The sequence below is a fragment of the Hemiscyllium ocellatum genome, chromosome 12 (assembly GCF_020745735.1).
Source record: "Hemiscyllium ocellatum isolate sHemOce1 chromosome 12, sHemOce1.pat.X.cur, whole genome shotgun sequence".
Lineage (NCBI taxonomy): Eukaryota > Metazoa > Chordata > Chondrichthyes > Orectolobiformes > Hemiscylliidae > Hemiscyllium > Hemiscyllium ocellatum.
Window position 1 is genome coordinate 56581476 of NC_083412.1, and position 15910 is coordinate 56597385.

At 42.7% G+C, this 15910-nt stretch overlaps 1 protein-coding gene across 4 annotated transcripts in view; it reads right to left on the minus strand.

Moving 5' to 3' along the window:
- Positions 1-15910, minus strand: part of dcaf6 (ddb1 and cul4 associated factor 6) — a 223016-nt gene that overhangs the window by 61664 nt on the left and 145442 nt on the right. For all 4 annotated transcript variants that reach the window (XM_060833573.1, XM_060833572.1, XM_060833571.1 and 1 more), the window contains one exon: positions 1808-2183. In XM_060833573.1, coding sequence (XP_060689556.1) covers positions 1808-2183 — 376 coding nt within the window. The remainder of the gene's footprint in view (positions 1-1807; positions 2184-15910) is intronic.

Below are 15910 nucleotides of genomic sequence, written 5' to 3' on the forward strand. Positions count from 1 at the left end.
AAGTAAAAAAAAGTGGAAATCATAGAGGCACTTGTTACAATCTTCTAGTGTCAGTTAATACAGGATGATGCCAGAAAATTGAAGATTTGTAAAGATTATTTACACATCATTCAAAAGGAAAGGGTGCAACAGAAGGCCCAGCAATTATGAGCCTGTCAGTTTAATGTGAGTGGTGGGAAAACTTTCAGCAGTGATAATCTCAAGTAAAACTAGCATTCAATTGGACAAATGCAGATTAATCAAGAAAGCTAGGATGGATTTGTGAAACTTTAACTACATTGCTTGAGATCTTTTTGATGAGATAGAATGATTTGATCAGGATAATGAGGTTGATGAGATGTACATGAACTTCCAAGTATCTATTGATAAAGAAGCACATGACAAGCTTATCAGCAAAGTTAAATCCATAGAATAAGTGAGACAGTGGAAGCATGGATATGAAGCTGGCTGAATGGTAGGAAACAGCTATTTTCCAGACTAGAGAAAGATATGATGGGGTATTCCATGGACCATCACTTCTCATAGTATATACTAATTTACAGAGTTGAGTACACAAGATGCAAAAGTTGGATATATTGTGAATTTTGAGGAGGACAAAGGTAGTCTTCAAGTGGACATGGTCAAGGTGGTGGAAAGGGTAGACACATGGTAAATGAAATATAATGCAGAGATATGTAATGTGATATATTTTAGCACAAAGAAAGCGAACAGAACAAAGGCATTTTAATCGAAGTGCAAGGACAGAGAGACCTGGGTAGTTAAGTGCAAAAAAATAGTGAATGCAGCATGGCAATTTGGAAAAAAATGTTAAGACATACAGGAACCTGACACACAGATAAAGGCATCAAATATAAAAACAACATTATGGTAAACCTTAACAGAACTGGTTCAGTCTCAAATGGAGTATTTTGTCTAATTCTGGGTACATCCAAAACAATGTGAAGACTATGAAAGGGTGCAGAAAAGATTTTTGAAAATGGCTTCAGCGTTGAGGAATAATCTATGAGGACTGGTTAGAGAAGTTGGGACTATTCTCTTTTGAAAAAGGGTAGTTCAAAATATTGAGGGGTTTGGAAGATTAGAAAGGGATGCATTATTCCTATTAGTGGAAGGATCAAAACCAGACTGCATCAATTTAAGGTAAATGGCAAAGAACCAATGGCTACATAAGAAAAAAAGCTCCTTACAAGTTGGCAAAAGTGAGGACCGCAGATGCTGGAAATCAGAGTCTAGATTAGAGTGGTGCTGGAAAAACACAACAGGTCAGGCAGCATCCGAGGAGTAGGAAAATTGATGTTTCGGGCAAAAGCCCTTCATCAGGACTGAACCTTACAAGTTGATATGTTTGGATCTGCTCTAGAATAACGATGGAGGAAAATTCAATCATGACCTTCACAAGGATATTGGAACATTATCTAATGAGGAGAAAAATGGTAGGGACTAAATGATTAAGCAGGGAAGCAGGATGAATTGCTCTGAGAGCTGGCACATTCGAGGTGCCAAACAGCTGCCTCCTGTGCTGTTACAATATTCAATTGAGCAAAGTAATGCAAATTTGCAAGCAATGCTGTTGCAACCAAAATGGAAATTCCACCAATTTAGTTTAAGTACAGATAATCTTGACTCATAATAGTGAAAACCATAAAAAAAATGTTTTGAAGTTTGGTCATTTATTCTCAATTAAAATCAATTTTTGAATTGTATTAATCTTAAAGGCAGCCCAAACTACTGTTTCAAATAAACAATCCATAAACAATTCTGTGAGATAATAGCATTAGCATTCAGCTTAAAGTGGAACATATCTTACCTATGTCCTGGAGTTGATCTAAACCTTGAAGATGGAACTAAGATAGGATCATCATCACTGTCATCGGTTTCCCGACTGGAAGATATTCTAGTAGACTCAGCCTGATTACTCAATCTTGCAGGTTCCAATTGCTGCAAGGATTCAGTACTTCTGTTGCAGTTCTCGTTACTTTCTGTACTTTGGCAAGGTGTTTCTTCTTGCTGTTGTAAGCTTCCCCCATCTGAGCCTGATGAGGCAGACTGGCAGCTAGAATCTACTGACTTGTCCTTACTCTCTTTCAACATACTTTCTTCAGTTTTGGTTTCATCCACTTCCACATGTCTCACCTTGCATACTCGTTTACCTGACTGTTCTAGTGATTCAGTTGCTGAAACATCTGTAAGAAAACAAGACAAAGAAACAAGTCAAATCAGAACAATTAAAATTAAAAGTTAACAGGATCAATTCGTGAATAAGCTAAATCTGAACTTTAATATTTAATTACATTTTAAACAGCATTTTATCCATTAATCGAGGAGTTAATCACCAATCAAAATCACAGACAGCAAGTTTAATTAACAGAATTAGTACTGTTCAGAATTATTTTGCATTTGTTGTTTTGAAGATTAGTTTATTGAAGAACATGCTATTCCCACATTCTCTCCTGGATTATGATATTTGAACACATGGGTGCTAACAAGGCAAGTTCTCTCGTACTGCAAGTATCATTAGAGCTGCAAAATGGCATCCATGGTGCACATATATTTTGGTGACTTGACACAAGTGGCTCCATTTTGGAGCTCAACACACTGACAAATACTATCCCAAACTTGCACAGCTGAATACACATTTAGCAATGGGAATTGCCTCCATATCAGCACTATCAAAATGGACCATCAACTACGTATAGGTTGTGGCGCTCAATTCCTTCACTCTGTTGCAAGAGCTCATGAATGGCAGATCATACAAATGTTGCAAGTTGCAAAGGTTTTCAGGAAGTGACAGGCAGGTACTGAGGATTGTTTTGTGACAGTACAGCACAAATGACATCCCCAGTCATTAATGCGCAAGTAGATATCAGCACAACTGAGAGGAGAATGGACAGGCATCATACAGAGTAGGATAAGCTATTGCACAAGTAGCATGTGAAGAATGAGTCTCAGCAGGATACCCTCTCTCTCCAAGATGTTCAATGATAAATTCTCCTATCTATACCTCAAAAAGGAGCCATGAAAGACATGGCAACACTTATAACGACATGCTCACTAAAATTACCTATCTGCTGCAACTACAACTGCAGCCTTAGAGTGAACAAATATCAGGTTCTCAACAGCTGTGAAGGTGACTGGGAGGTGAACTTTCATACATTTGATTCCTTCTCAGATTGAAGCTTGGAGATATTTGCAACATTTCACAATTTGCAATTCACAACTGCATGAGAAGTGACTTACATTGTCTACGCCAAAAGAGCTAACTATTCCAAAGAAGAATCCCAGGCTTTGAAATGCGAACTGTTTCTCTCTCCACAGATGCTTCCAGATCTGCTAAATTTCTCCAGCAATTTGATTGTATTTCAGAACTCCAGTAATGGCAGTATTTTGCTTTTACAGTTAATTCTCTACTTTCAAAGAAAAGCAGGCAGAGTGAACACATAGCTGAAAATGTGTTGCTGGAAAAGCGCAGGTCAGGCAGCATCCAAGGAGCAGGAGAATCGACGTTTCGGGCATGAGCCCTTCATCCGGAATGAGAAAGTGTGTCCAGCAGGCTAAGATAAAAGGTAGGGAGGAGGGACTTGGGGGAGGGTGTTGGAAGTGCGATAGGTGGAAGGAGGTTAAGGTGAGGGTGATAGGCCGGAGAGGGGTTGGGGGCGGAGAGGTCAGGAAGAAGATTGCAGGTTAGGAAGGTGGTGCTGAGTTCGAGGGTTGGGACTGAGACAAGGTGGGGGGAGGAGAAATGAGGGGAAATCTGAGTTCATCCCTTGCGGTTGGAGGGTTCCTAGGCGGAAGATGAGGCGTTCTTCCTCCAGCCGTCATGTTGCTATGGTCTGGCAATGGAGGAGTCCAAGGACCTGCATGTCCTTGGTGGTGCGGGAGGGAAAGGTGAAGCGTTGAGCCACCGGGTGGTTGGGTTGGTTGGTCCGGGTGTCCCAGAGATGTTCTCTGAAACGTTCCGCAAGTAGGCGGCCTGTCTCCCCAATATAGAGGAGGCAACATCGGGTGCAGCTGATGCAGTAAATGATGTGTGTGGAGATGCAGGTGAATTTGTGGCGGATATGGAAGGATCCCTTGGGGCCTTGGAGGGAAGTAAGAGGGGAGGTGTGGGCGCAAGGTTTGCATTTCTTGCGGTTGCAGGGGAAGGTGCCGGGAGTGAAGGTTGGGTTGGTGGAGGGTGTGAACCTGACGAGGAAGTCACGGAAGGAGTGGTCTTTTCGGAACGCCGATAGGGGAGGGGAGAGAAATATATCCCTGGTGGTGGGATCCGAACAGTTCATCCACTTCACTAACACCTTCCACCCCGACCTCAAATTTACCTGGACCGTCTCAGACTCCTCCCTTCCCTTCCTAGACCTCTCCATTTCTATCTCGGGCGACCAAATCAACATGGACATTTACTATAAACCGACCGACTCCCACAACTACCTAGACTACACCTCCTCCCACCCTGCCCCTGTAAAAATGGCATCCCATATTCCCAATTCCTTTGCCTCCACCGCATCTGCTCCCAGGAGGACCAGTTCCAATACCGAACAACCCAGATGGCCTCCTTCTTCAAAGACCGCAATTTCCTCCCTGACGTGGTCGACGATGCTCTCCACTGCATCTCCTCCACTTCCCGCTCTTCCGCCTTTGAGCCTCGCCCCTCCAATCACCACCAGGACAGAACCCCACTGGTCCTCACCTACCACTCCACCAACCTCCATATACATCGTGCCATCCGTCGTCATTTCCGCCACTTCCAAACGGATCCCACCACCAGGGATCTCCTCTCCTCCCCTATCAGTGTTCCAAAAAGACCACTCCCTCCGTGACTCCCTCATCAGATTCACACACCCCCATCAACCCAACCTCCACTCCCACCACCTTCCCCTGCAACCACAAGAAATGGAAAACTTGTGCCCACACTTCCCCCCTTACTTCCCTCCAAGGCCCCAAGGGATCCTTCCATATCCGCCACAAACTCACCTGCACCTCCACATACATCATTTACTGCATCCGGTGCATCCGAAGTGGTCTCCTCTATATTAGGGAGACAGGCCGCCTACTTGCGGAACGTTTCAGAGAACATCTCTGGGACACCCGGACCAACCAACCCAACCACCCCGTGACTCAACACTTCAACTCCCCCCCCAACTCCACCAAGGACATGCAGGTCCTTGGACTCCTCCATTGCCAGACCATAGCAACACAACGGCTGGAGGAAGAGCGCCTCATCTTCCGCCTAGGAACCCTCCAACCACAAGGGATGAACTCAGGTTTCTCCAGTTTCTTCATTTCTCCTCCCCCCACCTTGTCTCAGTCCCAACCCTTGAACTCAGCACCACCTTCCTAACCTGCAATCTTCTTCCTGACCTCTCCGCTCCCACGCTCACTCCGGCCTATCACCCTCACCTTAACCTCCTTCTACCTATCGCATTTCCAACGCCCCTCCCCCAAGTCGCTCCTCCCTACCTTTTATCTTAGTCTGCTTGGCATACTTTCCTCATTCCGGACGAAGGGCTCATGCCCGAAATGTCGATTCTCCTGCTCCTTGGATGCTGCCTGACCTGCTGCGCTTTTCCAGCAACACATTTTCAGCTCTGATCTCCAGCATCTGCAGTCCTCACTTTCTCCGAGAGTGAGCACATAGCTTTGTTAAGATTTCAGGCTATGTACATGCCACAAATCTATTTTCAGAACATTCATGGGATGTGGACATTGTTGGGTCAGCAGCAGTATTTACTGCCTATTCATAGTTATACTGGAGTAGATGGTGGTGAAACTTGAAGTGCTGCCATTCTCAAGGTGTACGGTTTTTGGTCCAGTGACAATGAAGGAACAGAGATATAATTCCAATTCAGAACGGCTTGGAGGGGAACTTGCAGGTTGTCATATTTCCAATTATCTGCTGTCTTTGTTCTTTTGGATAATAGAAGTCCCAGGTCTGTTGCAGTGAATGAGCCTTGGTGTATTGTTCCATCTTTAGATGGTATATACTGATGCCATCTGTGTTGGCAAAGAGAACAACTGTTGAAGGTGTTGGATAAGGTATCAATCAAGCAGGATGCTTTGTCGAGAATGGTGTTAAGCTTTGAGTGATTTTGGACATGCAGCTTTCTGGTCAAGTGGGAATAATTCACACACAACTTGCTCCTATCTTGTAGATGGTGGACAGGTTTTGGCAAGACAGCAAGTGAGTTGCTCACTGCAGAACACCTAGTCTCTGATCTACTATTGGAGCCAAGGTACTTAGATAGTTGGTCCGGTTTGGCTTCTGGGCAAAGGAATCCCAAAGATATTGATGGAGGGATATTCAGCAAAAGTAATGCCATTGAACATCAAAGAGCGATGGTTAGGTTCTCAATGATAATAATGGTCATTGCCTGACACTTACGTGGTGCAAATATTACTTGCCCAGATTTTGTCCAATTTGTACATACAGACTCAGACTGCTGAAGTACTTGAATAGGTTGAATGCAGAGCCAAACATTGAGTAATCATTCGTACAGTAACCTTGGGGCATGAATCGTGAGGATGGTGTTTGGGACATTGCCTATGAGATAGGATTCCATAAGTACCACTATACTCTTGCAATTCTTGCAAAAACTCACACATGTTAGGAAGGTGGTCTTTTCAGGAATGACAGGGTTGCTTTTGCCATAGCCATTCCTGGTGTTTTGGTTTATATCAGGTGATCTACCCCATTTCATTGTCCCCTACTCTACATCAGGAGAATCGACATTTCGGGCATAAGCCCTTCTTCTCCTGCTCCTTGGATGCTGCCTGATCTGCTGTGCTTTTCCAGCAACACATTTTTCAGCTCTCCAGCATCTGCAGTCCTCACTTTCCCCTACTCTACATCAGGCAACTGATTTCTGAGGCATTCAGACTAGTTTTCAAGGGAACTACAAATTGGTGAGGATTAGAACTGATATCCTCGCACAAAGATTTGCTATTGCAGTTAGGTGGGTTTAAGTAGCCATGACAGAGCAATGAGAGCCTGAGGGGATTAATTCAAATAATCATAGATCATAGGTTAGAAGAAAGTAACCTTGTTACCAGGAAGTAAAAAATATACCTGGGAGAACAGAAGACTTCAGAAACAAAGCCAAGCATCAAGAATGCCTTGAATGCAAATTATGTCAAAAAGTCAAAGTTAAGGGCATTCGACCTGAACGCACAAAGTATTCACAACAAGGTAAATAATCTTAAGGCGCAGAGAGATGGGTATGATCTAATTACAGAAATATGGTGACCGGAATGGAACTAAATAGACAGGAATATTTGGCATTTATAAATAATCGAAAAGGAAAGGGAGGTGGAATTGCATTGATAATATGATATTATGAAATAGGATCAGTACATTGAGAAAGGAAGATCTCATCAAAAGAATGAGTGGAATGTTGGAGTAATTTATGGGCTACTAAATAGCAGTTGCAACATGGGTCATGGGATGGATCGTGAGATGAGAAACTTGAAGCATGCGCAAACAGTAATCATGGGTGAGCTCAGTCTCCATATCAACGAGGTAAACCAATTTAACACTATATATGTAGAGGCCAAATTTCTGGAATGCGTTAGGGATTGTTTTCTTGAGCAGTAGATCAAGTAGCCAACTACAGGATAGACAATTTTAGATCTACTATTACATAATGAGACATGGTTAATTACTAACCTTGTTTTAAAAGGACCTTTAGGGATGGGGTGCTAAATATGATACAAGTTTCCATTATGTTTAAAAGTGAGATGGATTAATCTGATTCAAAAGGTGTTAAACTTGAGTAATGAAAATTACAAGAGAATGAGGCATAAATTGGCTGAGCTGGTTAAGAAAAATACTTCAAAAAGCCTAACTTTTACACAGGTAATGGAGGTCTTTAAAAACTTATTACACGGCTTACAGCGACTGTACATTTCTTCAAGGTGCAAAAACTTAAAAGTGAGTCAACTGCATTGATTGTATAAGATTAATATAAATTAATAATACAATACCGGGGGTGTCATGGTGGCTCAGTGGTTAGCACTGTTGCCTCGCAGCACCTGGGACTCGGGTTTGATTCCTGCCTCAGGTGACTGTGTGGAGTTTGCACACTGTCCCAGTGTCTGCGTGGGTTTCCTTCAGGTGCTCCGGTTTCCTCCCACCGTCCAAAGATGTACAGGTCAGGTGACTTGGTCATACTAAATTACCCATAGTGTTAGGTGCATTAGTCAGAGGGAAATGGGTCTGGGTGGGTTACTCTTCAGAGGGTGGGTGTGGTCTTGTTGGGCCGAAGGGTCTGATTCCACATTGCAGGGAATCTAAAACTGGAGAATCTCTAAATCTAAAGATAAAAGATAAGGTTTATAAAGTTGCCAGAAATAATAATACATACAATGATTGGGAAGTTTTAGGTATACAGTAAAGGAAGTCCAAGAAACTGATAATGAAAGGTAAAATAGAAAATGAATGTAATCTAGCAAAATCTTATAAAAATAGATTGAAATTGGATTTGGATAAGATAAACATGGGTCAATTTCAGGCAAAATCAGGAGAGTTTATATTGAGGAAGACAAAGATGGTGGAGAAGCTAAATGTTTACTGTTTGGCTGTTTTCACAGAGGAAGATACCAGAAATCTTCAAGAATTAGAGATCCAAGTAACAAGAGAGAACAAGGAATTGAAGGGAATTAGAAACAAAGTGCTGGAAAAATTCAGTAGGTCTAACAGCATCTGTGGAGACAGAAACAGTGTTAACATTGGGTCTGATGTGACTTTTCTTCAGAACTGAAAGAAGAATCATGTGAGAGAGAAACAATTAAAGTCCACACTGACCCTCCGAAGATTAACCCATCCAGATTCATTTCCCTGTGACTAACACACCTAACCTATGGGCAATTTAACATGGCCAATTGACCTGACCTGCACATCTTTGGACTGTGCGAGGAAACCGGAGCACCCGGAGGAAACCCACTCAGACACGGGGAGGATGTGCAAACTCCACACAGACAATCGCCCGAGGCTGGAATCAAACCTGGGACCCTGGTGCTGCGAGCCACCGTTCTGCAGGGTTCTTTATTCTATTCTTTGTCTTTCATTGTGTAATTTTATGAATAATTTTTTTGACTGTTCTAAAATCTAGTAATTACCTCACTCTGGGTAATTTTCATTGTACACTTACCAAAACAAATTGCAAAGTTATCGTCTGGGGCTGGCTGCTTAAGAATGTTTTGAGTGATCTGGTCTAGTCCATAAAAGTTAGCAAAATTGAAGCACATAGGATAACAGACATTAACTGGAGTGGATTAAGGTTTGTCCAACCGACAGAATAGGTCATTCTCAAATAAGGAGACTGTGACTGGTGGGCTCCTGCAAGGATCAGTATTTAGGCATCAAATTCAGAGACTATACAAATCTAAGTGGGAGTGTAAATTGTGAGGAAGATGTAAAGTGGTTTCAAGAGGATTTCAACAGGCTTAGCAAGTGAGAAAGAACTTGGCAAATGGAATACAAATGTGGAAAAATGTGAGGTTATCCATTTTGGTTGGAGGGATAGATGTGCAAAGTATGTCTTGTATTGTGAGTGATTGGGAAAGTGTCAATGCAAAAAGTCAAGTCACTGAAGGCTAATATGGGGCTGCAGCAAACTATTAGAAAAGTTAATGGAAATGTTAGCATTTATCACAATATGTATTGAACAGAAGTCATGATGCCACAAGAAATATGCTAAAACAGATTACTGATATTATCAAAAAATGTGTCCACTGCCTGGATCACGCTGGAAAAGCCCTGCTGTACTCAGCAGATTATAGTGGCCCCAAGCACAGTGTGTAACTCACCACTGTGAAGGGATAGTCCTGGCCACTAGGTGTACGGCGAGGAGCAGGAACTTTGAGTGGCGGCAGTGGCAACCTAGACAGATCCCTTCTGGCCAGGCTGTCTGTGGAGAACCCATCTGAGTGCAAAATCAGCAACTAGTGAATCCAGTTCTCCCATCACCATCCATTCCACATCCTAACTTCTTACAGTTGCAATACTGACATCATCTGTTTGGCCATGATACAAACATAAGAGCTACCACAAAAATATTCATTCCAAATCAAATCACACCATTTTGAAGTCAGAAGTATGGCTGTTGAAAGGTCATTGACTTCACAGTGATGGAGAATGCTGATGACCTTGAAGAACTATATGGAGAGGTTGAATAGGCTGGAACTATTTTATATAGAGGTTTATAAAATCATTAGGGGCATGGATATGGTGAATAGTCCAGGTCTTTTCTCTGGTGTGTGGAGTCCAAAACTAGAGGGCATTGGTTTAAGATGAGAGGGGAAAGATTTAAAAGGTACTTAAGGGGCAACAATTTCACACAGAGGATGGTGCGGTATTGGAATGGACTGCCAGAGGAAGTGGGGGATACTGGTACAATTACAACATTTAAAAGGCATCTGAATGGGTACATAATAGGAAGGGTTTAGAGGAATTTGGACCAAATGCTGGTAAATAGGACTAGATTAATATCTGGTCATCATGAGGTAATTGGACCAAAGGGTCTATTTCCATGGTGTATATATCTATGCCTCTGGAACCACCAAAGCTCTAGATCTAGAAGGCTGCCTGCAGATTACACCATCTTGGCATGGGTGACAGTAGTCTGGCTGGCAACTATTAAGTTCTTTTCTCGGGGTTTTGCACACGAGATGCAATTAGCGCACACCAACTTCTGCAAACAGTTGAAGTTTAATAAAGCTTGTACAGGCTAGGTGACCTCCCTGGGTGTCCGAAGTCAAGTCAGAAGAGAGACCTGAACAAAGAAAATACATCTCCTTTATACAGGTCAGCTGGCAATGCTTACAGATGCTCATTCAAGACAACCCCCAGCCACTCTCAGACACATGTTACCCCAGGCACAAAGCTGATACCTGTACTATCTTTGTCTCCTGTCCACTAACATCCTGTGTCTCAATACATGCAGATCCCCTAAAATAGATTGTGTGAATATCTCAGGTGGCATCAGAGTACGCAAAATCAACTATCGGTGTTAAATATTCACTATCACTGTTTGCCTTTCTTCTTCTAGTTCCCACACTACATGTCAAGAGCAATGTAGGGTAAGGTTTGGGTACACACATGAGCTTCACCTCGTAAAAGGTTAAGTGAGATAAGGGGGGAACAAATTGGAATTGAGAAATATGATCAAGTTTAAGGTTACTATCATCTTAAAGTTTTCAGCCCAACTGGTGGCTATGGCCTCAACAGGTGGGCATCCTAATAATGGCCAGTACCTTTGGCTTCAAGGGGATTGGGATGTGCAGGGCAGCCAGAAAGCTTCTGCAGCAACAAGCAGTGTGCAGCCTGCTTTTGCAAGAGAGATGGAAGTGTGTCATCGAGTGCTGAGTAACCTGTTTGGCTGCTGACGTTTTCTTGACTAACAACAGTTTGCACATGCTGCGATAGGTGGGTACAAAGTTTGCAGTAGGGTTAACCACATGAGGCTGCAGTGAAGCATATAAATAAATGTTGGGCACGAGACCTAAATGACAGTTTGCTGATAGACAGGTTAAGGGGTATGGCAATTTAAGCAGTGCACATAGCTATTAATGTAGTTGACAGGACATGGCATTTCAGTATGCATTCACTGACTTTGATCACTCATCTGAGGGCACTGAACTTCTTACAGCACCACATGCAGACTATTGGTCTCAGATCCTGACACTGACTTCCAAGATCTTCTGTTCCTACCGTCTTTTGACCATGTCTCAAGGGCCACCCTGCACCCCTGCAGATACAAGGCATCTCTAATTTTTCTCATCTCTTCTTACATAATTTTAGTGTGCCATCTAATCATTTCAAAGCCAACTCTTCCACATTGTGACAAGGTAGATGTACGATTATTGCAATACATGCATTATGCAGATTTTGTTCTACCTGCTCATTTATATTGTTTCTTTACCCAATCAATAATTCGCTTTGGCAGTACACATCAGTAGGAGGCAAACATTGAGTGATTAGCACCATTTGTACAGCTTAACACAGACTTGCAATTGCTTAAAGGTGGAGGTGAATTGTGGCTGCTGCTGGTGTGGCTTGAACCTAATCTAATTTGAGAAACAGTGATTCATTGCACAACACGGAAGAGTTGGCTTTGAAACTTTAAATTACTGGAACTGGCAACTGTGATTTTGATCTTCGTTAAGAAATGAATGTGCCCTTCAGGTTTCAAAAAAGAAAAGAGCTATTGATTTTTATGCTGAAATAACTATTCCTCAGTTCTTCTGTATATTCCAGTATAATTTCAGAACAAAAGATTGATAAAGTAAATTCTTGTACATGATATGCATTAATATTTACATTGGTGATCACTCTTAATTATGTGGCGGTGTTAGTGGTGGTGGTCAGTTAACTCAGTAGTTGGCTGAACAGCTGAATTGCAATGCAGTGCAAAATCAATGTGGGTTCAATTCCCACAAAAGGCTGAGTTTACCATGAAGGACAGTTCTGGTCAACTTCTCTCCTCCCCTCAAGCATGGAGACACTCAGATTAAATCAGCGCCAGTTATCTATCTTTAATGAATAGACAATAGACAATAGGTGGAGGAGTAGGCCATTCAGCCCTTCGAGCCTGCACCGCCATTCAATGTGATCATGGCTGATCATTCCTAATCAGAATCCGCTTCCTGCCTTATCTCCATAACCCTTGATTCCACTATCTTTGAGAGCTCTATCCAACTCTTTCTTAAATGAATCCAGAGACTGGGCCTCCACTGCCCTCTGGGGCAGAGCATTCCACACAGCCACCACTCTCTGGGTGAAGAAGTTTCTCCTCATCTCTGTCCTAAATGGTCTACCCCGTATTTTTAAGCTGTGTCCTCTGGTTCGGCACTCATCCATCAGCGGAAACATGTTTCCTGCTGCCAGAGTGTCCAATCCTTTCATAATCTTATATGTCTCAATCAGATCCCCTCAGTCTTCTAAACTCAAGGGTATACAAGCCCAGGGTACAAGGGTATGATGGAGCAGCTAAATGTTCAATGTACTTATGGTGAAACTTTCCTTCTGATTTATGCTATATGCATGTACATAACTTAAAATTTATCCATGAAATATTATTAATTCTAGGTAATTTATATAAAAATTTCACTTTTTGGTTGTAGATAATTTAAACGTGTAAAATTAAGTGTGACACCAAGATTATTTTTCTGATCAAATTTACTAATAAGCTTAATAAGTAACATGGTATAATGTGTACTAAAGCATCCAATTTTCAATAACATAAATTAAAGAAAATCACCAAACTATGACATGGTGGCACTGTCTCACAGCGTCACGGACCTTGGTTTGTTTCCAGCCTTAGGCAGATGTGTGTATGGAGTTTGCATGTTCTCCCCATGTCTGCTTGGGTTTCCTCCAGATGCTCTGGTTTCCTCCCACAGCCCAAAGATGTGCAAGTTAGATAGGTGGATTGGCCGTGCTAAAAATCACCTTGTATTGTCCATGAATGTGCAATTACGTGGGTTAGCCATGGTTGAAAACTCCATGCGGGATATGGGGATGGGGTGGACTTGGGTGGGATGCTCTTTGGAGGGTCAGGGCAGAATTAATCAGCTGAATGGCCTCATTCTACACTGTAGGGATTCTACGAAATGCTGGAAATCTGAAACAAAAACCAAAGTGACAGAAGAGCACAGAATCTTGATTTGAATGATTTATTGTCACATGCAGCTAAACAGAGTGAAAGGTTCTGTTTGTGAGCAGTACAGACAGATCATAGTCTGGGACATGCAGCTGAAAAAAACTTAGAGTGAAGCATACAGGATACACTGCACAGATCCATATTACCAAGATCAACATTATTTAAAGTTAGGGAGTCCATTCAGCAGTCTAATAACAGAAGAGGAGAAGCTGTTCTTGAAACTGTTATCCGTGTGTTCAAGCTTTTGTATCTTATGCCTGACGGAAGAGGTTGTAGGAGAGAATTACCGGAGGAGGATGATGTTGGCAGCTTTCCACTGCAAGGAGGTGTAAATGAAGTCTATGGATAGGAGACTGGCTTATGTGATGGTGTGGTCTATGCACACAATCTTCTGTAGTTTCTTACAGTACTGGGCAAAGCAGTACCAGGCTTCTGTGCACCCAGGCGGTATGCTTTCTATGGTTTATCTAAAAAATTCATTTAGGGTTGTTATGAACATGCCAAATTTCCTGAGCTGCCTGGGAGGATGACTGTTGCACCTATGTGGGAGGTCCAGGGCATGTTGTCGGTTATTGCCACTCTGAGGAACTTAATCGCTCTCTACTTCTACTCTGTTAATGTAAATGGGGGCATGCTCTCCTCCTTTCTTTCTGAAGTCAACGATCAGTTCGTTTGTTTTGCCAACATTGAGAGAGGTTGCCATCACTGCACCTTGTCATCCTTTATCTCCTTTCTGTATTCTGATTCATTGTTGTTTGATATCTGTCCTACCACAGTGGTGTTGTCAGCAAACTTGTAGATGGCATTTGTTTAGAATTTGGGTAGAGTCATGGGTGTACATGAAGGGTGAGAATGCATCCTTGGGGCACTCCAGTGTTGAGGGTTATCATTGATCCCAGTCTTTGGGTCAGGAAGTTGAGGATCCAGTTGCAGAGCCAATACCTTGGTCTTGGAGTTTTGAAATCAGAATGGAGGGGATAGTGTGTTTAATGCAGAGCTGTAGTTGATCATCAGGAGTCTGACACAGGTGTCCTTGTTGTCCAGATGTTCCAGGGATGAGTGCAGGGCTAGGGAAATGGTGTCTGCTGTGGACCTGTTCTGTCGATAGGCAAATTACAGGGATTGAGGCAGGCTGGAAGATTACAGTTGATTTGGGCCATGACCAGTCACTTGAAGCACTTCATGATTATGGAGGTCAGATGCACTGGGCAGTAGTCAATAATGTGTTTTGCATGTGCTTTCTTAAGTATTGGGATGATGGTCATCTTCTTGAAGCAGGTGGGGACTTCTGGTTGTAGGAGGGAGAGGCTGAAGATGTCAGTGAATACCTCCACCAACTGGTCCACACAGGATATAATTGTATGGCTGGGGATTTCATTCGGGACCCTTTGATTTCCTTGGGTCGACTCCCAGGAGAGCTGGGGACAGGTGCATCTGGGGCAGTTGGGGGAGGTGACACCGTGCCAGTGGTATTCTGCTCAAAGCAAGTATAGAAAGCATTCAGCACATCAGAAAAGGATATGTCTTTGTCTGCTATCCTGCTCTTTGTGCATCTTGGTCAATGTATCTAATATTCTGGATATAGAACTACTCTGAAGGGAAATCTTAAACTGGACCTATGAAAGAGCAATTTGATAATGGAAATTCTGAAGGAAGTGAAGCATGGCACAACTTGGGTTGGAACAGACTCAGAATCCCTGATGCTGCACTAAAGAGTTTGAGAAGTGAATTGGAAAGGTGATATATCCTGTACTTACATGCAACCAGGAGTGTCTCTAATCATACTGTTAAAAGGTAGTAGGAGAATTAGGGGTGTGAATGTGCGTCTCTGTGCAGGTGAGTGTCCACCCGTGTCTCTGCCTGTGTGACACCTAGTTGGGCATCCATCTATGCATGGAAGAGGTGGTGGTCAACTCAATGCTTTTTGTCTAGCCCCAAGGACCTGGGTTCAGTGACATCAGAGGTACAAGATGTCACGAGTGATCAAAGTCATTAAACTCAGTTTCAAATCCTATCTGTTACCAGCTATGCCACTAGCTTCTGTAGTTTTAGTGTAATGTCTATATGGCAGCACACAATAAAAATACAGTTAACCTGATTTACACACACAGCCACCAGACAACAGGTTTTGGAGGATAACAGAGACAGGATGTGACGTAGTGGGATACCAGGTATAAATACATTGCAGGCAAGGCAGGGGTCATGGAAAGCACAGATGTCAACTTCACAGAGGGTAAGAGCACACAAGTTCTGTTGTA